The sequence below is a fragment of the Scyliorhinus torazame genome, chromosome 3 (genome assembly GCF_047496885.1).
Source record: "Scyliorhinus torazame isolate Kashiwa2021f chromosome 3, sScyTor2.1, whole genome shotgun sequence".
Classification (NCBI taxonomy): Eukaryota; Metazoa; Chordata; class Chondrichthyes; order Carcharhiniformes; family Scyliorhinidae; genus Scyliorhinus; species Scyliorhinus torazame.
The window spans coordinates 19,403,269-19,425,883 of NC_092709.1; the positions used below are offsets into that span (position 1 = coordinate 19,403,269).

At 48.4% G+C, this 22,615-nt stretch overlaps 1 protein-coding gene across 9 annotated transcripts in view; it reads left to right on the plus strand.

Annotated features, from left to right (window-relative positions):
• The window catches only part of gstcd (glutathione S-transferase, C-terminal domain containing), a 256,913-nt gene that overhangs the window by 23,661 nt on the left and 210,637 nt on the right, over positions 1–22,615 (plus strand). For all 9 annotated transcript variants that reach the window (XM_072495359.1, XM_072495361.1, XM_072495367.1 and 6 more), the window contains exons 3-4: positions 2,097–2,591; positions 16,153–16,407. In XM_072495359.1, the coding sequence (XP_072351460.1) occupies positions 2,097–2,591; positions 16,153–16,407 (750 nt within the window). The remainder of the gene's footprint in view (positions 1–2,096; positions 2,592–16,152; positions 16,408–22,615) is intronic.

A 22,615-nucleotide genomic window follows, 5' to 3' on the forward strand; every position in this document is an offset into this window, starting at 1 on the left:
TCTGTCTGGCTTCAGCTCCAACACTGAAAATGAAACGAAAACACACCCTGCAGCAAATAGCCTAAAACGAAAGTAAAAAGCTGACAGGCAGCCCAGCTCCACCCACACTCTGACATCACTGATAAACACCCATTTCTTAAAGGTACATTTCTTAAACACCCATTTCTTAAAGGTACTCTCACATGACACAGCCCACCTGGAGCCATTTAATCTGCTAGGATAGGCAAACAGACAGATAAAGACACAGGCCAATTAGAAGGGTAAATACAGGAACATACCTTTCCAAGGCCCTTAGGCGGGCAAATCTAGTCCAGCACCCTCTCCCGAACATGCCAAGCTCTGGATTAATGTTAGAGGCACCTGCCTCTTGCACAATGGGATCACCAACCCAACCAGAAGCAGGTCCATCTCTTGGCTGAAGGAATTCAGAGAATCAAAAAACCTTTGTCCTTCATCACCATCCCAATAATCTCTTGGGAAAATAGAACCTCCTAACATCCAACTTATGTCTGCCCTTAAATAACTTGACACCCGGTCCTCCCTGACCCTCTCGATTGAAATGATCTGCTCCCTAAATTAGGGCAGATCTAATTTTAGTTAATTGAAATCCCACAAGGCGTTTACACAGTATCACAGGTAATGTGCATGTCATTGCGGGAATGTGCACTAAGCTATACATACCAAAGGGTTTCAGGATTATTTGTACCCTGATGTTTGGCTGATCTCAGCTGAGTTGGGTGTGAGGGGAAATTTACACGGTGCTCCCTGGCTAGGAGAGCTTAAATTCGCCAGGGCTCCTACCTCTTGACTGTTGCCCTTTCAGTCCTGCTGGAAAACCTCTGCATGTGAACAGTGTTTGAAGACAAGATCAGCTTCATCCCTGATGTCTCCCCGTCCCTTGGTTCAATAGCTTATTAACACTCACTGTTCAGGTTGACTGCGTAAACCGCTCTGGTGCAATACAGTGCAGAAAATAAAACCTTGCTGACAACTGAATTTCCAATGAAAAGAAGACGCCTAGGCTGGCATGAATAGATCAAATACTGATGTAACTAATGGCCCGTGATTATACACTTCAGCTGATGAGCGTAACGTCTACATGTAGAGAATGGGCATGTATTGGAGCCCTTAATATAAACTTAGATAACCACATGAGAGAAAGGAAAACAGTAACAACTTTTATGTTCAGATCACAAGAAGACCCTTGTTCTCTAAACCCAAAGAAACTGTGTCTTACTGTCAGATTAAGGTGCCACTGGATCGTGTAACCCCCAGACTCTTGGTTATTTTGAATGCTCTCCTTCCTGTTAAGTTTAATTGTAATTTTGCTGTAAGTAATGGAACATATCTTGGCCTAGATTAAAGCCAAGTGTGTGCCGACAAATATGAAGAAATCTGTTAATCAAAGTTAATTAATCCATTAATTAAAAATCTACATTGGTGCAAACTTCTGTCAGCCCGATCCATTGTAACCTCACAGATCCACAATTACAGCAGGAACAAGTTTTGTCGTGTTGTAATCATATCCTGTAATGGGGCTGGCTTAGCTCAGTTGGCTGGACAGCTGCTTCGTGATGCAGTGCGACGCCAACAGCGCGGGCTCAATTCCCAAAGCAGCTGAGGTCTTTCACGAAGGCTCCGCCCTCTCAACCTTGCCCCTCGCCTGAGGTGTGGTGATCCTCAGGTTAAATCACCACCAGTCAGCCCTCCCCCGTCAAAGGGGGAAAAGCAGCCTGTGGTCATCTGGGATTGTGGCGCCTTTACTTTACATCCCGTAATCAGCCCATTTGATAAGTTTACTAAGCAAATTGTATTATCATTGACAGAGCTAGAAATTTGTGATGGAAAAATAAAAGTAAAGATAATATTCATAACTTTTAACATGAACTACATCGGTGCTCGCTGGTCCAATATTCCCCACTTTACCGTACGCTGCACTTGGCTTTGACTCGTCGGGGACAATTCCATGGTGCATTGTTACGTGTACCTCAGTGACCAACATGGCTTGCGGCGCTGTAATTGTTTCTCGCAACCTAGCTCAGATTGTGACAAATTATGCATTCAGCAGGGATAATATGTGTTTCTGTATCTGGCAGGTGAGCCAATGGACGAGGCTGTGTGAGATTAGCATTCCACTGGCTGTGGAAGGCTTCCTCAAAGATTTGAGTGACCAGAAAGCGGCTATTCCACCCGAGATCCTGCACCTTGAGGACAAACTCAGGGAGCCTGTCCGAGTTCACAACGATGATAAGATCCGTAGGCAGAAGCTGCAGCTGTTATCCAAGGAAAGAGAGAAGGACCCAGACGAAAAGGCATCCGAAAGATCACTTGGATGTTACTTTGATGAAGGGGCTGACACAACTCGAGATTCAAAGAAGGAAAATAAGGATATGGAGGTGGACAGCTTGGAACTGAGAACGGCGCTGTCTAAACTTTCTGTGGAGCAAGTACCAGCGGTGACCAGCAGAGAGCAGCCCTGCATTAGAAAAGTGAAAACTACTGACCTCCCCACATTGGAACGTGTATTTGCTGAAGGACTTTATTTTACTCTCACGGATGTGGTCCTATTGCCTTGTCTACACTACTTTTTTGTAAGTTCCTCATTATCTGATTTGCTAATTTTTTTCTCTCTTTTTAACCTGCGTTCAGTGGTAAATTCGATTTTCTTTTACTTTTATTTTACAGTCTGGGTTGGTATTCTTTAAAACCTGTATCTCAAATTATTTTTTGCAGAAGAGCGAAAGCACTGCTCAAAAAGTGCTTTTACATTTTATTTAGAAGAAGCACTTTGCTTGTAATGCACAGAACCGCAGTGGTCCCTCAGGTTGTGGGGAGCATAAAAAGCTTTTAGTTCAAGATCAGGATATTTTGGCATTACGATCTTGCCATTTTTCTAACTTTCTTTTCTGGCCTGTGGCTCTGTAGGAACTGGAGTTTGGCCACTCATCCCCTTGAGAGCTTGTCGTTCAATTCAGCCATCTAATCTACGCCTCAACTCCATTCACCCCCCTTTTTGTCCTATTCCCTGATAACCGTCCTTAAGAAAAACCCGGTGAGCACAGTCTTGGCAATTTCAACTGAGAATTTGGACTTCCACTTCTCTTTGTGTGGAAAAGATGCTTCCAGATTTCACTCCTTTGATTTATAGGAGTGTGCTACCTCGTTCTGGACTCCCCCCATCCAGATGAAATGAATTAGCAGAGTGACCATTCCTTTCTGCGTTTAAACCCAGAACATTTCACCAGATTGTTTGATTTGTGGGAGACGTTGGGAGGGCAAAGAGTGCCACACTTGGGTCTAATGCTGTCTTCACTTAATGTTCCTACTTGTAGACTTTCCAATTGGGCCTGGAATCGAGAGCAGGCCTAGCTCGGGGCACCATAATCAGCCTTGGATCCAGCATTGCTACTTTTGCTTAGCTGAGGGCAAACCAGGGCTAACACCCGAGAGCTTCCCGTGCTATGTGATTCAGTGCTGCACTGGGTGGCACTCATTGCGCCATGAGATGCAGTGGGCATTTACATAGAATCATAGAATTTACAGTGCAGAAGGAGGCCATTTGGCCCATCGAGTCTGCACCAGCTCTTGGAAAGAGCACCCTACTCGAAGCCCACACCTCCACCCTATCCCCGCAACCCAGTAACCCCACTTAACCTTTTTGGACACTAAGGGCAATTTAGCACGGCCAATCCACCTAACCCGCACATCTTTGGACTGTGGGAGGAAACCGGAGCGCCCGGAAGAAACCCACGCAGACACGGGGAGAACGTGCAGACTCCACACAGACAGTGACCCAAGGCGGGAATCGAACCTGGGACCCTGGAGCTGTGAAGCAACTGTGCTAACCACTATGCCACCGTGCTGCCCACGGCTAGAGTTCTTCTGATCTTCATGCCACGGAGGTTGTTGCATCTTTGTGGGCAGCTTTCTTCAAGGTTAGTGGAGAGCACCGTCACGTTGCTGCTGACGGCAAATACCTGAGCCGCAGTCTCTTCTTTCTGAGAGAAAAACACAAAGGGCGCGATCCAATGGCCATGCTGCGTCGGAAACGCAGCACACCGCAGTGCAGTGTGGCCGATAAAAGCCGAGAGACACTGCTCCCGGGATCCACCTGGCTCTCAACGCATTGCGAGTTCCAATACAATCTCGCGAGACGTGATGTAAATCCTGCCCATTCTGAGCGGGATCACTTTTTGGCAAATTTGCACATTAGAGTGAGATAGTGGGAGGGATTCTCTGTCCCGCGGCACCAGATTTCTGGTTTGGCACGCCGTCGGGATTCTCCGTTTCGCCGGCTGGCCAATGGGGTTTCCCATTGTGGGGCAGCCCCACGCCGTTGGAAAACCCCCGGGCTGCCGGCAAAACAGAATCCTGACGGCGGAGCATTTAGCCCAGTAAGCCTCACTCTAATGTGCAGATTCCCGAGGTACCTGAGGATTTGGGATTCTTCCGCTTTGCCTTGGAGACCTCGGGCGAGCACCGTTCAGCACTGCTCCCGACTAATGGGGAGCAGACGGAATGGCACTCGTGGGGTTCTCCCAGGCCATTGCGGGCCCCCAGCTGCATGCCCTTTGGGCCGGATGGTGCCCTGGCACTGCTGGTGCAGCCTGGCACCCTGGCAGCACCATCTGTGTGCCAGCCCGGCACTACCAAGGTGCCCAGGTGGCATTGCCAACTGGCGTGGGCACTGCCAGGGTGCCAGTGCGAGGTTGGCACTGCTAAGGGATACATTCCTCCCATATTGCCTTCAGGCTGCAGGGAGAGATTGGGGGCCTCAGAGATAGGGACTCCATTTTTAAATGGCATCCCGATCTCTCGCTACACTGGGGAATTTTGGCGCGCGGAGCTCCCCACTGTACAAAATAGGGCTATGTTGGCTGCGCATTCACCGTTGAGCCCTCTCATACAATGGGGGTCGCGTTGAATAGCAATGTGTTTCTCGGCCCTGCGAGCGGCCGAACGTGCTCGTTATGGGACTTGTTCCCATTTGGTTGAATCGAGCCCAAACAGTTTGTCTTGAAACCTTTGTCTCCAATGTAGCTAAATCCATGAGCACACTTTGGCCTAAAACAGTCCCTTCTTAATTCTGACATTTGTGTTTCTTGGGATCTCCCATGTTAAAGGTTTCTCTGGATCCCAATACAAGTCGTTGGGGTGGGGAGGGGGGTTACCTGTACAGTCTAATGCCTGTAAGTTTGTTACCATAAGACCATAAGACATAGGAGCAGAATTAGGCCACTCAGCCCATCGGGTCTGCTCCGCCATTCAATCATGGTGATATTTTTCTCATCCCCATTCTCCTGCCTTCTCCCCATAACCCCTGATCCCCTCATTAATCAAGAACCTATCTATCTCTGTCTTAAAGACACTCAGTGATTTGACCTCAACAGCCTTCTGCGGCAAAGAGTTCCACAGATTCACCACCCTCTGGCTGAAGAAATTCCACCTCATCTCTGTTTTAAAGGATCGTCCCTTTAGTCTGAGATGGTGTCCTCTGCTTCTAGTTTTTCTTACAAGTGGAAACATTCTCTCCATGTCCACTCTATCCAGGCCTCGCAATATCCTGTAAGTTTCAATAAGATCCCCCCTCATCCTTCTAAACTCCAACGAGTACAGACCCAGAGTCCTCAACCGTTCCTCATACAACAAGCTGTTCATTCCAGGGATCATTCTTGTGAACCTCCTCTGGACCCTTTCCAAGGCCAGCACATCTTTCCTTAGATACGGGGCCCAAAACTGTTCACAATACTCCAAATGGGGCCCGTTCTAGCCCTCTTGACATGAATGCTAACATTGCATTTGCCTCCTTAACTGCCGACTGAACCTGCATGTTAACGTTAAGAGAATCGTGAACAAGGACTCCCAAGTCCCTTTGTGCTTCTGATTTCCTAAGCATTTTCCCCACTAGAAAATAGTCTATGCCTAAATTCCTCCTGCCAAAGTGCATAACCTCACACTTTCCACAATGTATTTCATCTGCTACTTCATTGCCCACTTGCCTCACCTGTCCAAATCCCTCTGCATCCCCCTTGATTGCTCAATACTTTCTGTCCCTATACAGATCTTTGTATTATCTGCAAACGTAGCAACAGTGCCTTCAGTTCCTTCTTCCAGACCATTAATGTATATTGTGAAAAGTCGTGGTCCCAGCACAGACTTCATGGCCGGGATTCTCCGATATCCCGGCCAAGTGTTGATGCCGGCGTCAGAACCGGCGCGTGCGACACCGGCGTCAACGGGCCTCCAGGCCCAGTAATTCTCTTCTTCTTCAGGGGCTAGAACGGCGTTGGAGTGCTGTGCGCTGCTCCGGCGCCGAAAGCGCTCATGTGTGTGGTTGCCGGCCCCCGTGCAACATGGCGGAGACCTACAGGGGCCAGCGCGGAGGAGCATAGGGCCCCCCCGGTATGAACGTGCCCACCGATCGGTAGCCCCCAATCGCGGGCCTGGCCACCGTGGAGGCCCCACCCCCGGAGTTGGATCCCCCCACCCCCCACCAGGACGGCCCCCTCAGCCAGAACGCCGAAGTCCCGCCGGGTGAGACCATATGTAAACCACGCTGGCGGGACTCGGCGGAACTCAGCGGGCACTTGGCCCGCGATTGGTCGCCGGAGAATCGGCGGCCCGGCGTCAGGGCGGCATGGCGGCAATAGTCTCCCTATTCTCCGGCGCCGTTTCTCAGGCGCCAGCGGGATTGCCGCCATGCCGGTCAGCGGCCCCCCCCCCAGGTGATTCTCCGGGCCTCGATGGGCAGAGTGGCCGACGAGTTTTACCCAGTCCCGCCGGCGTGGATTACTCACCTCACATACGGCGGGAAGTAAGTGTGCGGGAGCCGTCCCGGGGGCGGATCCGACCCCGGTGTGGGGGGGGCCCTACGGTGGCCTGGACTGCGATCGGGGCCAACCGATCAGCAGGCGGGCTGATTCCATGGGGGCCTACTTTACTCCACACCGGTAGGGCTGCGCCATATTGCCCAGAGCCCTACGCGGAGAAGGGAACCCGTGCGCATGCGTGGAAATCCGCTGGCCGTTCTGCGCACGCGTGAGATCACGCTGGCCGTTGCACGGACACCCTGTTGCCTGGAGCTGCGGGGACGATTCCAGCGGCAACCTAGCCCCTAGAAAGGTGAGAATTCCTCATTTTTGGGGGCTGTTGATGCCGGAGTCGTTGGTGCCGGTTTTCCTGCCGGCGTGGGGACATCGCCCCATTTTTAGAGAATCCCACCCAATGTCTTTAATTATCTACTCGCCAGGGAACTCTCATAATATCAACAAAATTCCATTAACCCAACTTGAGCAATCAATATCCCTGGCTAGAATAAATTCTGATACTTTTATGATGCTTTAATTGCACCTCTGTCTCCAAAAAGTGTCTGCTGCCTTTCAAACCAGAATTCTTAAAAACATGACTGCGGCAGTCACACACTATCCCAGGCTTTTACCCCTTACTGCACCGAATATAAATAATACAATTTATCTGAAATTCCTAAATCATCACAAGTTTATCACCGTTCCTTCACTGTCGCTGCGTTAAAATCCCGGAACACCCTTCCTATAACAGCACTGTGGGTGTACCTATGCCATTATGACTGCAGGCTCAAGAAGGAAGCTCACTACCACCTTCTCAAGTGCAATTAGGGATGGGCAACAAATGCTGTCCTGACCAGCAATGGCCCCATGAAAAATAAATGGTTTGAATATTGATCTGGGATGAGGACTGCATGTGTTTAATTATCATAGAATCGTAGAACTTACAGTGCAGAAGGAGGCTATTTGGCCCATCGAATCTGCACCGGCCCTTAGAAAGAGCACCCTACTTAAGCCCACATCTCCACCCTATTCCCGAAACCTGACTAACGTTTTTGGACACTAAGGACAATTTAGCATGGCCAACCCACCTAACCTGCACGTCTTTGGACTGTGGGAGGAAATCAGAGCACCCGGAGGAAACCCATCCAGACACGCAGAGAACGTGCTGGCGTCGCACAGACAGTGACCCAAGCCGGGAATCGAACCTGGGACCCTGGAGCTGTGAAGCAACAGTGCTAACCACTGTGCTCCCGTGACGCCCATTATTCTGTAGTTGAGACAGGCCACTGAAGCAACAGCATCATGTATCTTTAGAAAGTTGGTCGTGTGAAACTGGAAATGTTTGGAAAGTGTAAAGATCTAGTTTACAAAATCAGCTGATTTCTACTGGTTTGCTCATTTCTCACTACTGCTGAGAATTCCCGGATAAATCAGCTGCATGTGTAATTGCCACGTGCTTTATTTAGTGATTTGCTGGAAAGTACGCAGAATATCCTGTAATGTCACTGAATGCAAGGCTTGCTTCATTATTACAAATTGTCAGTCCTATCAGGGTAGCACGCTCTGCTCTGAATCAGAAGGACACGTGTTGAAGTCCCGAATTCTGAGGACGTAATCTCCGCTGATACTTCCAGCGGCGGGAAAGCTGCAGTGTCAGAGGCTCCACTTGAATGAGACGATAAACTAAGGCTTTGACACGACTTCCGGGTGCGGCTATGCAGAGCTAGGTCGCATATTCGGCAGCTCCTGCTTGGAACGGACTTTTGGGCTCTTTTACAGGGCCCCCACGGCATTTGTTTGACATTTCCCGGTGTGGGAAGAAGGCTGCAATATTCCCCCGACAGTGTCCCCCAGGAAGGGTATGTCTCTTGGTTGCCAGACACACGCAGAAACAGTAAAAGATTTGGCTGCAACTGCAGGATAAACAGGGCCTCTTCCAGCATGCAGGCGGGGGAAGGGCAAGCTTAAAGCTGCAAGCTGACCTGAGGGCCTGTATCAAAAGTGAATTCTAGCAGCAGAGGGAGCAACTGTGAAAAGACCTCATCAAGGCCACTGAAGGGACTTCCGGTTGCGGTGATGCCTAGCTAGCCGCACGCTTCGGCGGCTCAAGCTCTGACGGACCTTCAGGCTCTTTTAAGAGCCCCAACGGGGAATTTTTCGACGACGCAACCCGGTGTGGGGCGTGTGAGAAGGGAGTCCCCCCCAAACAAAGGAGGAAAAAACCGGCGGCGGCGGCTGCAGCGCGAGGAATCGTCGACCAAAGGGTCAGAAAGAGAGAAGTACAAGATGGCGGCGGAGAAAGCGCAGGCGACATGGGGGCCTGAGCATGAAATTGTGAGACGGTGCGTGGAGCTGCTGAAGAGGGAGGTGCTGACCCCGTTGCTACAGGCAATTGAGGGGCTCAAGGAGACATTAAAGACCCAGGAGACAGAGCTCCGTGTGGTGGAGCAGAAGGTGACAGATATTGAGGACGAGATCCTGGGCCTGGCGGTTAAGACACAGACGCACGAGGCACTTCATAAAAAGTGTACTGAAAGGATCGAAGCCCTAGAAAATGGAGCGCGAAGGAAGAACCTTCGGATACTGGGTCTCCCTGAGGGTGTGGAAGGAGTGGACTGTGGAGCGTACGCAAGTACGATGCTGAGCTCACTGATGGGTGCTGAGGCCCCTACGGGCCCCTTGGAGGTGGAGTGGGCAAATCGGATTCCGGCGAGAAGACCAAAAGCGGGAGAACCACCCAGGGCGATAATCGTGCGATTTTACCTCCTTAAGGATAGAGAAGAGGTCCTGAGATGGGCTAAAAAGGTGCGGAGTAGCAGATGGGAGAATGCAGTGGTACGGGTATACCAGGATTGGAGTGCGGAGGTGGCGAGAAGGAGGGCGAGCTTCAACCGAGCCAAAGAGGTGTTGCATAAAAGGAAGGTGAAGTTCGGGATGCTGCAGCCGGCAAGACTATGGGTCACGTATCAGGAGAGACACCATTATTTCGAGACGGCGGAGGAAGCATGGACCTTCATCAAAGAAGAGAAATTGGATCGGAACTGAGGGACTGATGCTGCAGGAAATGTTATTGTTAATGTTACGGTGGAAGTTAATTGAGAAGTAAACAGGGAAGGGGGGAGACATTGGGGAAATGTGGGCGCCGGTGAGGGGGGAAAGACGGGACATAGTTGGAGAATGGGGAAGGGGAGAGGGAGGGGAAAGGGAGCTGCGCCATAAGAGGCGGGTCAGGTAAAGGGATGTTCCCGCACCAGAAAGAATAAGGCGGGAAGACAGGCGCAAGGCGGATGGGAGTTCCCCACATGGGGGGGGTCGAGGAGTGAGCAGGAGTAGCCGGGGTCAGTTGAAGTCAGCTGACTTACGGAAGTAATATGGGGGGAGCAATCATGCTAGAAAGAGATCTAGCGGGGAGGGGGGGAGGGAGGGGGAGGGGGAGGGGGGGGGCAACTGGGTTGCTGCTGCGGAAATCCAAAAGGAAATGGCTAAAGAGTGGGTGGGCGGGGATGGTGTGCGACGCTGGGGGAGCGAGCGGGAGCGCAGAGGCGGGATATGGGACTGGCCTAGAGAAGGTAATGGCTAGTCGACACGGGAGGGGGGCAGGTAGCCCCCTAGTGAGGCTGATCACGTGGAACGTGAGAGGCCTGAACGGACCGATAAAAAGGGCCAGAGTGCTCGCGCATTTGAAAGGACTAAGGGCAGACGTGGTTATGAGGGTTCACCAGGCGGTGGCAGCCATTTCTCGACTACCTAGGGGAACGTTAGAGGGAAGACAGATGACCAGCAGCAGCAACCCAGGGGGAGGGGGGGGGAGGGGGGGTGGTTTTAGTTTAGGTCAAAGATAAAGGGGTTTTGTTACTTGTGTATTGTTTAAAATTTCTGTATTGTTATTGTTGTGTTTGCTTTGTAAGAGGGGAAAAATTGTTGTTTGGGAAAAAATTTTCAATAAAACATTTATAAAAAAAAACTAAGGCTTGCCTGCCGTTCTCAAGTGGAAGCAAAGCTCCCCTGGCAATATTGCATAGAAGAGCTGGGAGTTATCCAGGCCACTGTTTATTTAACTCTGAACTAACATCATTAAAACACATTATCTGATCGTTAACTGTGTGCAAATTTGGCTGCCACCGTTTCCCACACTGCAACATTGACTACACGTCAAAAGTACTTCAGTGGCTGTAAAGCACTTTGGGATGTCCTGTGGTTATGAAAGGCGCTAGATCAATGCAAATGTTTTTAATTATACCGTCAGATATCAAAACAACTCATGACATAATGATGTAAACCAGAAGGATTCTGGTTCTCATTGAGAAACCAGGATGCCTGCAAAATAGCAGCTGTGCAGTTCACTTTCCTGAATGTCAACATTTAGTTGCCACAACTTCGTCCCTTCCAACAGGTTAATGAATAATGTTCACAAATGGAAGCGCCTCGCCCTTCATTTAGGAATTGTTGGGGATCAACTAAACGGATATTGCTTGAGGGGATATTTCATATGAGCTTGTATTGAAGGAAGGGGCTGCAGAAATTGCAGATTATTTCCATCAGGGAATGTTGATCTTGAAATTTGACGTGTTCTCATTTTAATGTTTTTAGTAAAGTCATAGAGGTGACACTCAGTCAACCCTGACGACTGCTCCCTCATTTCTCAGAACCAAAGCACATTAATTAAGATAGCCTAGCCATCAAAGCCAGGCTGACACATTGGCAAGCTGTGGTTTCTTGGATGCATACACTTTATTCTACTTCAGGCAGGAAGGTTGTGAAGGATAGGACTGGAGTCCAATCTTTACACACTTACAAGCTTTTATTTATAGTATACAGAGACACACGTTACAAATATACACCTGCAAATGCAACAGCCATAGTTTCAATCCGCTCCTATTCGTAGGAGCACAAGCGAACCCCCAGCTCATCAGCACCTGAATACAATTAAATTCAATTAATATATAATTTACACACATAAACAGCCAGGCTCCTAGGGGCTGGTTTAGCACACTGGGCTAAATCGCTGGCTTTTAAAGCAGACCAAGGCGGGCCAGCAGCACGGTTCAATTCCCGTACCAGCCTCCCCGAACAGGCATCGGAATGTGGCGACTAGGGGCTTTTCACAGTAACTTCATTGAAGCCTACTCGTGACAATAAGCGATTTTCATTTCATTTCCTTTGACCTGAGATTGGAGACATACTTGCTGCCTGTTTACTCACCAAACAGGTGCCAATAATCCAATGTTCAATGGGAATGCGAGAGCTCTAAGTTATTGGACTTTAGATCTTTAGTAAATGTGTAAAACATTTTTGTGGCTACGTGGCCTTTGTTTGAATTGAGGACTGGGTGAAAAGTTGCAGCTGTCATACAGAGAAATACTGGAAAATAAGAAGGAATGTGTAGAATAATTAGATGATCCATTTTGGGAAACTCACTATACAGTCTGTGGTATTAGGGGACTATTTTACTGCACCTGCTATGGATTTGATGTATCTCTGCTGGATACCTCTCAGACTGACCACTTCTCTGTGCTGCATAAGCTGAATATATTGGTCTCTGAGGATTTTCACAATCTGCTAACAGCAATGTATTTTTCTGGTGATACTAAAATCCATCTCTTTAAAACTGATGAGATAAACCTTTTACACTTGGTTTTGAGCTCGGAGGTTAGTTGATTTTCTCGTAGAGAGTGACCCAACTGCAAAGCACAAGTGGGGGGTACAAAAATCAAGTGCGTTTGAACGCTTGAAGTTGCAGATTGTACAGTTATGCCCAAGTCCCCAAACTATTCCATCAACAATGTGAAAGTGACATTATTGAGTGTTTTTGCTTTTTCAGTTGTATTCAATTAAAAGGTAGAGAACATTGCTTACGGTCCTCGTCACAAGCTCCGTTCCTTTGTCACCATTTCCATCCCTCTCCTTAGCAGCTGTCTGATGCTGTATCTGATTGTTTAAAACCCTGGTATCACCATTGCCTTCTAGCCACACTTGGGCATCTGCACCATGACTAAATAAACACACATACACAACCAGGCTGCTTTGTTCTGAGTTCGGAGATGCACCTGTTGCTTGTTACTGTTTTCCCTTTCCCTACCAGTGTCCACTCTCCCTCTATATTTCCACATCCATAACATGCCCCTGCCTCAGTTTACTAGCTCCCTAAACCCTTGCCCATTCTTTTGCTACTTCTAGACTTGATTATTCAGGCACTCCTAGATGGGCTCCCACCTTCTACCCTCCAAAATCTGAGACCATTCAAAACTCTGCTGTAATTTGTCCAAGCTTGCACCAAGTCCCACTCACCTGACCCTGTGCTCTCTGACCTCCATTGGCTCTCAGTCAAGCAACACTTCAATTATAAAATACTCATCCTTGTTTTGCAGCACGGTAGCACAAGTGATTAGCACTGTGGCTTCACAGCGCCAGGGTCCCAGGTTCGATTCCCCGCCTGGGTCACTGTCTGTGCTGAGTCTGCACGTTCTCCCCGTGTCTCCGTGGGTTTCCTGCGGGTGCTCCGGTCTCCTCCCACAGTCCAAAGACGTGCAGGTTAGGTGGATTGGCCATGATAAATTGCCCTTAGTGTCCAAAAAGATTAGGCGGGGTTATTGGGTTACGGAGATAGGTTGGAAGTGAGGGCTTAAGTGGGTCGGTGCAGACTCGATGGGCTGAATGGCCTTCTTCTGCACTGTATGTTCTATGTTCAATGTTCAAATCCCTCCGTGGCCTTGTCCCTTCGCACCTTTGTAATCTCTTCCAATCCTGCCCTGGAGAAATGTGTTCTGCCAATTCTGGCCTCAGGAGCATTCTGTAGTTTAGTCACTCCACCATTGGTGGCTGTCCCTTTGGCTGCCCAGCTCGCTAACCTGCCTCTCTCTATCTCTCCACCTCTCCAACTCTGTCTCCTCCTTTAAGGTGCTCCTTAAAATCGAGCTCTTTGTTGAAGAGAGCCATCTGATTTAGCATCTTCTTATCTGGCCCGTTGTCAAATTGTGTTTCCTCACCTTAAAAGTACAAGCTGTTATTTTTCGGACGTTTGTATGGGTAGGCATACTTTATAAACCTTGCCCGTTTTAATTACCTATCACTTGTTGGATAAAAAGCAGGAAAGAAAAGAAATAGATTGCATATTCATGGAGCATTTCACATCCTTCTGTAGTAGTTCTCCTGGTATTCCGGCCAACATTATTCCCTTTATCAACACCATCCAATACAGATTATATGGTCTTTTATCTTGTTGCCATTTATCTAACCTTGCTGTGTGTAAATGGGCTTTGACATTGTCTATATTAGCACTTATTTGCTGTAAAGGGCTTTGTGAAGAAAATATTGGGCATGATTTACCGGCCTCGTTCTGCTGGAAGCAGGATGGGACGTGGCCAGTAAATCCCACGAGAGGCCTCTTCCGGGATCATGGGCAGGTTCCAGATTTGCATGGTTAAGAGTGCCTGCCGTTAGGTACACTTAACTATGTCTACGCCAGAACTAACCAACCCCCGGGATCTATCAACCTCGCTGAGACGACTCTAGCCGGGTCGCCACAAACGGGAACCAGGCGGAATGGCATTTGGGGGAGGGTCTCCCAAACGATCAGAGGCCCCCGGGTGGTTGGCCTCTCGGCAGGGATGCACCTTGGCACTGCTGATGCTAACGGGCATCTTGGCACTCAGGCCGGCAGGGGCACTGCCAGGATGAGTGATGGGTCTGTGGAATTCATTGCCACAGAGGGCGGTGGAGGCCGGGACGTTGAGTGTCTTTAAGACAGAAGTTGATAAATTCTTGATTTCTCGAGGAATTAAGGGCTATGGAGAGAGAACGGGTAAATGGAGTTGAAATCAGCCATGATTGAATGGTGGAGTGGACTTGATGGGCCGAATGGCCTTACTTCCGCTCCTATGTCTTATGGTCTTCTGTCAGGTTGACAGTGCCAATCTGGCCTTTGCCTGTGCCAGGGAATGGGCCTGGGGGTGTCCTGCCCACATGAGGTGGTGTGCAGGGGGGCTTGAGGACTCCCGACAGGTGAGTTGGGGCGTTGGGGGTGTTCCGGGGGTCACGTCGGGGGGTCGGGGGATATGGGCACCAATTAAAATTGGCACCCCAATCTCTTCCTGCACCGGCAAGCGGATCTCCTCAGTGCAGGAAATAATGCTAAGTGTGGCCGCGCGGGGGGGGGGGGTGGGGGGGGGGGGGGGGGGGGGGGGGGTGGTTTGGAGTCCCATTCAACGCTTGTAGCGCCGGGAACTACCCCGCTAATCGCATCCAAAACGGGTCTCTGTTGCTTTTTCATTAAATCATGCCTCTTGTGATTATTAGCACCTTCATAGCTTTTTGATATTCCAAAGGATTTGCTAATAAGTATTCTTAAAGTGTCGCCACTATTGTAATGCAGGGAAAAATGGCAGCCATGTTGCACACTGCAAAATCCCACAAGGTGCTAAAAATGTTGTATTCCTTAAGTAATGCACTGCAGCGCAACCTGGATAGTTTGCTTGAGTTGGGCTTGAAACCACAACCTTCAGACTCGGAGACAAAGGTGCTGACATAGTTGATTCCTTGTGGGTGTTCTAAGGATGTGAAAGTAGCTATATAAATTCAAGCTTTTTGCTTCCCTGCTTTAAACAATGTATTGATTTCAAACTTTTCAGCGCGCCTGGTTTAGCTCATCTGAGATTAATCACAGATGGAAAAGTAACAACTGCTTAAAAAATTGTTGAAGCTTGTACCTGACCTGATACCCTGAATCCGAAGGCAAGGAGTCAGCCTATAAAAGCTTTAGTTTAGCATATATTTTGCTCTTGAATGTCTAATAATTGCAAAGAATCAGTCACAGAAGGAGCAACAGGTTGAGGAATTGATGGCTGAAATGCTTCTCAAGACACCATCATGCAATTTAGACGCAAGATGTTAGACGATCGCTTTCTTGCCGGTGAGTAGTTTGGATGTATCCTTTTCGGGCCACATCAGATAAATGTTGTGCCTGCCAGAAGATTTTGTTACCTACTTTGTGTTTAACAAGCATCTCGCTATTGATCGAAGAGGAAGCGAAGTAAAATCTGGCTCAGTGGTGAGGTTTTCAGGGTCATTTATGAGAGGGCTTTTGCCTCGGTTTTAGGTTTCGCACTTTTAACAATCACATGCCGCTCTTTGTAAATCCAGAGGTGTCGGAAATAGGACCTGAATATTTCTCTGACTGCAGAAGGGTAGTTCACATCACAGCTGCCCAGGAAAGCAGGTCCTCTGTGCGGCCCCGTCACTACATGCATGAGAGAGCTCCTTACAAAGTAAAAGGTCACGTCATATACTTATGAGGATGTTTTGATTTATGGCAAAGTTACATTTTTGTTCTGAATTTTTCCCCGATCAGGTTTCTCTTGGGAACTGCCGAGATGAGGGGCTGAAAGCTTTGCCTTTGCTAGCCCGCTGGTACCAACACGTTCAGGAAGTACCTGGGGTGAAGAAGGCGGCTTCAAGCTGTGGCATTCATCTTCTCAACCTAACTGCTCCCTTGCCTTCTGCCGCCATGCAAATTCGGAGCTTCTGTGACCCCAAGAAAGACAAAGCTGAAAGCACAGACCTCCATTTCCGAGGTGGCCCAAGGCCCACCATGAACAAGCTAGAGGTAACTCAATATTTTTATGGTGTTATTGTATCCTTACCCCCATATTTCACCTTGCACATAGAGACAGAAAGCATTACTGTATTTATTACCTTGTAAACTTGCTCTGCGTGAAAATATTCTTTTTACGATCAGTTTGACAACTGAGGGCTAGGTGGTTACCAGTAACTTTTCACTGACTGACATTGATACAGACCCAATATGGAACATTGGAATGATCTAAGTCTCAAATCACAAATGATATTCTTCAGTGGCGAAGGCTGAAGTATTTTTCGTTTTAGAATTTAATATTTTTTAATTGCACATGCTAGAGCGTTTTCTTCACAGGAGTGCGATATGAAGAGGTTCACAAAAGACAAGGAGGCAGTGAGATGGTTTGGGGATATAACTCTAGAGATCAGGTGTGTTTGTGGATGGATCAAACTCTTGATTGTGTGCAAGTGAAGCAGGAGGGAAACATGCCATAACCAGAGTTAGAATATTCAGGCTGGTAGGAGAATATTGTCTAGACAGAGAGAAGTGAGATTCTGGAGGAATTTGTAAGTTAGGGCCTGAGTTTTGAAATTGGTTCAGAGAGATGCTAGAGACTGACGTGGACATGGGTATAAGTTGTGCAGGACTTTGTGTGGAGATGGGCTTGGACCACAAGGCAGCTGAATTCTATGAAGCTGATTGTTTGAAGGCAGAGACGGGAGGCGATGGGGTAGTGGTATTGTCACTGGACTAGTAAACCAGAAACCCAAGGTAGTGTTGTGGGGATGCGGGCTCGAATCCCACCACTGCAGATGGTGAACTTTGAATTCAATAAAAATCTGGAATTATCATAGAATTTACAGTGCAGAAGAAGGCCATTCAACCCATCGAGTCTGCACCGGCCCTTGGAAAGAGCACCCTACTTAAGCCCTACACCTCCACCCTATCCCCTTTATCCCCGTAACTCAACTTAACCTTTTTTGGACACTAAGGGCAATTTACAATGGTCAATCCACCTGACCTGCACATCTTTGTACTATTCGGGTACACTGAAGGAGAGTTCAGACTGTCCAATTCACCTAACAGCACGTATTTCGGGACTTGTTGGAGGGAACCGGAGCACCCGGAGGAAACCCACGCAGACGCAGTGACTCAAGCCGGGAATCAAACCTGGGACCCTGGCGCTGTGAAGCAACAGTGCTAACCACTGTGCTACCGTGCTGCTCTAGGAAAGGAAATCTGCCATCCTTGCCTGGTCTGGCCTACATGTGACTCCAGATCCACGGCAATGTGGTTAAATCTTAACTGCCCCCTCAAGGGCAATTACGGATGGGCAATAAATGCTGGCACAGCCAGTGATGCCCACGTCCCATGCACATATTTTAAAAAAGCCAATGAGAAAGAGGTTTGAGAAATCACTCTTCAAGGTGACAAAGGCGTGGATTAGGATTTCTGTCGCAATGGGGGAGAGGTAAGTGTGTAAGTGACAAAGTTCTACAGGTGCAAAAGTACACTCTCAGCACTGCACGAGTAGAGTTAAAGGCTCAGTTTTGGGGGTCCAGTGGTCGATTGTCTGGGTAAGGTATCAACATGTTGAGCCAGAGCCAAAGATACTGGGTTCGCCAACATCCAGCTGCAGGAAATTTCAATTCATCAGGGGCCACATGTCAGGTAGATAATTTGATAATGTAGCAACAGCTTTGGTGTTGAGAGCGCTGCAGTCAGTGTGTCGAACCTGCAAAATCAGCTGTGGCAGTAACCAACTGGTCTGGCAGTCAGTGTGTTCCATTTACTGTTACATTCATTCTGCCTTGGTGGAGGGGTTACATTAGACAATATCGACATACATGTGGAAACCAAACTTGTCCTTGTGGATGATGATGTTCAAGGGCAGCTCAGAAACAATGAGCACGGTGGCGCAGTGGGTTAGCACTGTGGCCTCACGGCGCCGAGGTCCCAGGTTCGATCCCAGCTCTGGGTCACTGTCCGTGTGGTGTTTGCACATTCTCCCCGTGTTTGCGTGGGTTTCGCTCCCCACAACTCAAAAATGTGCAAGCTAGGTGGATTGGCCACGCTAAATTGCCCCTTAATTGGAAAAAATGAATTGGGTATTCTAAATTTAAAATAAAATAAAAAAAGAAAACAATGAGCCGATGGCGGCCAAGGGTGGAACCCTGGACACAGTCATTTGTGGGCTGGGGCAAAAAGTAGAAGCATCAATAGCTAATTTGTATTTGGCTTCTACAAAACTTGTGTTTTCAGAGGGAAGTGAAGGGATGAATTTGAGGACAGAGCAAGGTGGAAGACTGTGTTGGATGCTATCTGGAGCTGAGGAGGAACAAGAAAGAAAAACAAAATGGTCTTAGTGGTTACAGTAGAGAAAGGATGCAGTGGAGAGAAAGAGAATCATAGAAGTTACAGTGCAGAAGGAGGCCTTTCAGCCCATTGAGTCTGCACTGGCCCTTGGAAAGAGCACCCGACCCAAGCCCACGCCTCCACCCTATCCCCGTGACCCCCTTTATGGACACTAAGGGCAATTTATCGTGGCCAATCCACCTAACCTGCACATCTTTGGACTGTGGGAGGAAACCGGAGTACCCGGAGGAAATCCACGCACACACGTGGAGAACGTGCAGACTCCGCACAGACAGTGACCCAAGCCGAGAGAGAGAGGGGTTCTTGTCATGATGCAGTGAGTAAGGATTGTCACATTTAGTCCCCAAACATTGCTGTACAGATCAAAATGTACTGTTTGACCTGGTTCAGGGAGAAACAGCACTGCAGAACCACAAGGGGAAGATGTTCACTCCCAGTTCAAACAAATTTAGAAACACAATGCTCCAAAGAAGGAAAAAGTATAATGTCATACAACATCATCATTTAACAGTCAACAGTTCTTCCCAAGAATCTGGAACTTACGACAAATTAGATCAAAAATAGCTTACAAATTGGTAGACATTCAGTTAGCATTTCAATGAATGCCTGAGCACGCATAGAAGTCTGAAAGTGTCATTAATGTTGTGTGATATATATCTAACAAAATAAAACCGAGTCCGCCTGGGAAGGAATCGAGGGGTCATTCCTGGTGCCACAAGCGGTGGGAACGACTGCGCATATCCAACGCCATTGTCTTTTTTGGTGCCCCTGCGAGGCCGCACTCAGTCTCATTTCATGCGCTGAGGTGTTCTGCTCGCTGTAATTCCTCCGTGCAGGGGGAGATTGGGACGCCATTTTCAAATGGTGCGCCGATCTCTTGACCTGTTCCCCCCCAATGCCCACTCACGTAAAGGGGGTCCTCATGGCCCACCTCACCTCACCTCACATGGGCAGGGCACACACTGGGTCTGAACCCTGGCAAAATGCCATTTTGACACCCTGTCATCCTGGCAGTGTCATCTGGGTGGGCACCATGGCTGTGCCAAGCTGATACCCAGGTAGCACCAACGGTGCCAGAGTGCCACTCTGCCCACCAGCAGTGCCAACCACTCAGGGACCTCCAATGCCCTGGGAGACCCCCCCAATGCTGTTCCGGCGGGTTTCCATTTGTGGGGACCCTACTGAACAGCGCTCAGCTAAGGTGTCTGAGGCAAAGGGGTTGGATCCCAAAGCCTCGGGTAGATCAGGTGAGCTGCATATTGGAGTGAGACTCTAATATGCAGATTTGCCAAATACTGATCTATATCGTAATGTCTCATGAGATCCCGTTAGATCTCACGAGGCGTGGCGAACCGGGTAAATCCCTCAAGAGGCCTCTCCCAGCATCTACCAGCCACATCACCCTCCGGTTTGGGCGGGACGTGGCCTGTAGATCACGTCCATAGTCTTGATGATTAAAATGCACAGCAATTCTGAAGATAGATGGCACAGTGGTTAGCACTGCTGCCTCTGTCTGCGTGGGTTTCTTCCGGGTGCTTCAGTTTCCTCCCGCAGTCCAAAGATGTGCAGGTTAGGTGGGGTTACCGGGATAGGATGGGGGAGTGGGTTTGGTAGGGTGGTCTTTCAGAGGGTGGGTGCAGACTCAATGGGCCGAACGGCCTCCTTCTGCACTGCAGGGATTAATGATTCTATATTTTTCAGTGGAGATTTATGAGAAGCAACTTATGATGCAAAAAAAGGGATTTAACTTAAAGCACCATGCTTCTGAACTTCTAGTAGTTTTCCCTTGTGCAACAAAAATAATCTTTCATTCCTCTGCCAGATATTTAGATCCCACTCTTTTTAAAAATTCCACATTTGACAGTGACCAACCTGTATTTTGATGTGACCCAAAGTACAATATTAGCTCTCTCAACACCTCATTGTTTTCCAGTTCTTGCAAATTGATGTCTCACACTCTTAAGAATTCATTAACACTCCATACTGACAGCATATCATATCCCATGTAGAGTTATTTCTACTCAGCCATACTGTTTAAAATTAGATCTGGGTGAAAGTGCTGGTGGATGTCACAGACACTGTGTTGGATGAGCTGCCACAGTAACCAGCTGGACTTGTATCAATCTATCTCCAGTTGTACCCCATGCACCTTCCTTAGTTAAGACCCGAATAGTAAACAGTATCAATAGCGTTGACTCGAAGACAAGGATTACTGTATTAGCTGAAAACCTCCTTTGCTGATAACTAGGCGGAGAGGAGCATAGCATCATCACTTTTGAATAAATTGTTGATTAAAATTAAAATGTTGGTGAGCGGACAAACAGATAGGGGACGTTGCGGATTGTCAGGCAGATATTGTGAAACTTAGCATGAGGTGCATAATTGGTAATAGGCCATTTTCTCTGATGATGCTGCATGAAAATTCTCTTGGTTTGTCTGAAATGACTTGGAGGAAGGAGAAGAAAAACTACTGGCATCATTGAAAGTAAAAGCTACTCTGGTATTATGCTTCCCCTGTCACAACAAAATTTGGCCCCATTAGGTTGAGGCTTTCTCGGAACAGGAATAGGTCAAAGTTTGTTGTGCCATTCAATGAGATCCAGCCTGCTCTGTGTCTAACTCCATCCTCCCACCGTTGACCATATCCCTTAATACCTGTGGTTAACAAAGGTTTTGGTGTGAACTCCCCATAGGACAATCTATCGTAAGTTTGCTTTTCGATTGTCAGCCTGGGCTAAGTGGTAACACTCTGTGAGTTCCGGGCTATGGTTCAAGCCCTACTGCAGGATTTGAGTACATAGCCCAGGCTGACATTTCAGTGCCATGCTGAAGGAGCGCTGCATTGTCAGAAATCTTTTGGAAAGATGTTAAACCAAAATTCCATTATTCCTCTCAGGAGGAAGTAAATGATCCCATTGTACCTTTCCCGCATGATTGAGGACTGTTTGCTTGGTGTCCTGGCCGAATGTTTATTCTTCAACTAGCATCACACAGATTGCCAGTCTTTTCACCGCTGTTTGTGGGACATTTCCTGGGAGTAACTACATTGTAAAAGATACTCCATTGGCTGTAAAGCACTTTAGTATTCAGTGAGATAGTAAGAGGCACTATATAAATGACAGTTTTTTCTTTAGGGAAAAAAATGCCCCATTAAGATGAGTCGCATGGGGCAGGAATCTCCACCGGCGGGATGCTCCATTTTGCTGGTAGCCTGGGGGTTTCCCGACGGCGTGGGGCTGCCCCACAATGGGAAACCCCATTGACCAACCGGCATAACGGAGCACCCCGCCGGCGGGGTGAAATAGAAATGTGGCGGGGCGGAGAATCCAGCCCATGATCTATTTCATAGAGTCATCGAACTCCACAGTGCAGAAGGACATCATTCGGCCCATCGAGTCTGCACCAGCCCTTAGAAAGAGCACCCTACTTAAGCCAACGCCCGCACCCTGCACTGGCACAGTGGTTAGCACTGCTGCCTCACAGTACCAGGGACCCAGGTTCAATTCCAGCCTCGGGTGACTGTCTGTGTGGATTTTGTACGTTCTCCCCATGTCTACATGGGTTTCCTCCGGGTGCTCCGGTTTCCTCCCACCGTTCAAAGATATGCGGGTTAGGTGGATTGGCCACGCTAAATTGCCCCTCAGTGTCCAAAGGCTTATGTGGAGTTACGGGGATAGGGTGGGGCCTGGCCCTAGATAGGGTACTCTTTCAGAGGGTCGGTGCAGACTCAATGGGCCAAATAGCCTCCTTCTGCACGGTAGGGATTCCATGATCTAGGTACATGATCTATTCCATGTCTGGGTACACTGAGGGAGAATTCAGAATGTCCAATTCACATAAGTTTTTCTTCTGTTTCAAATAT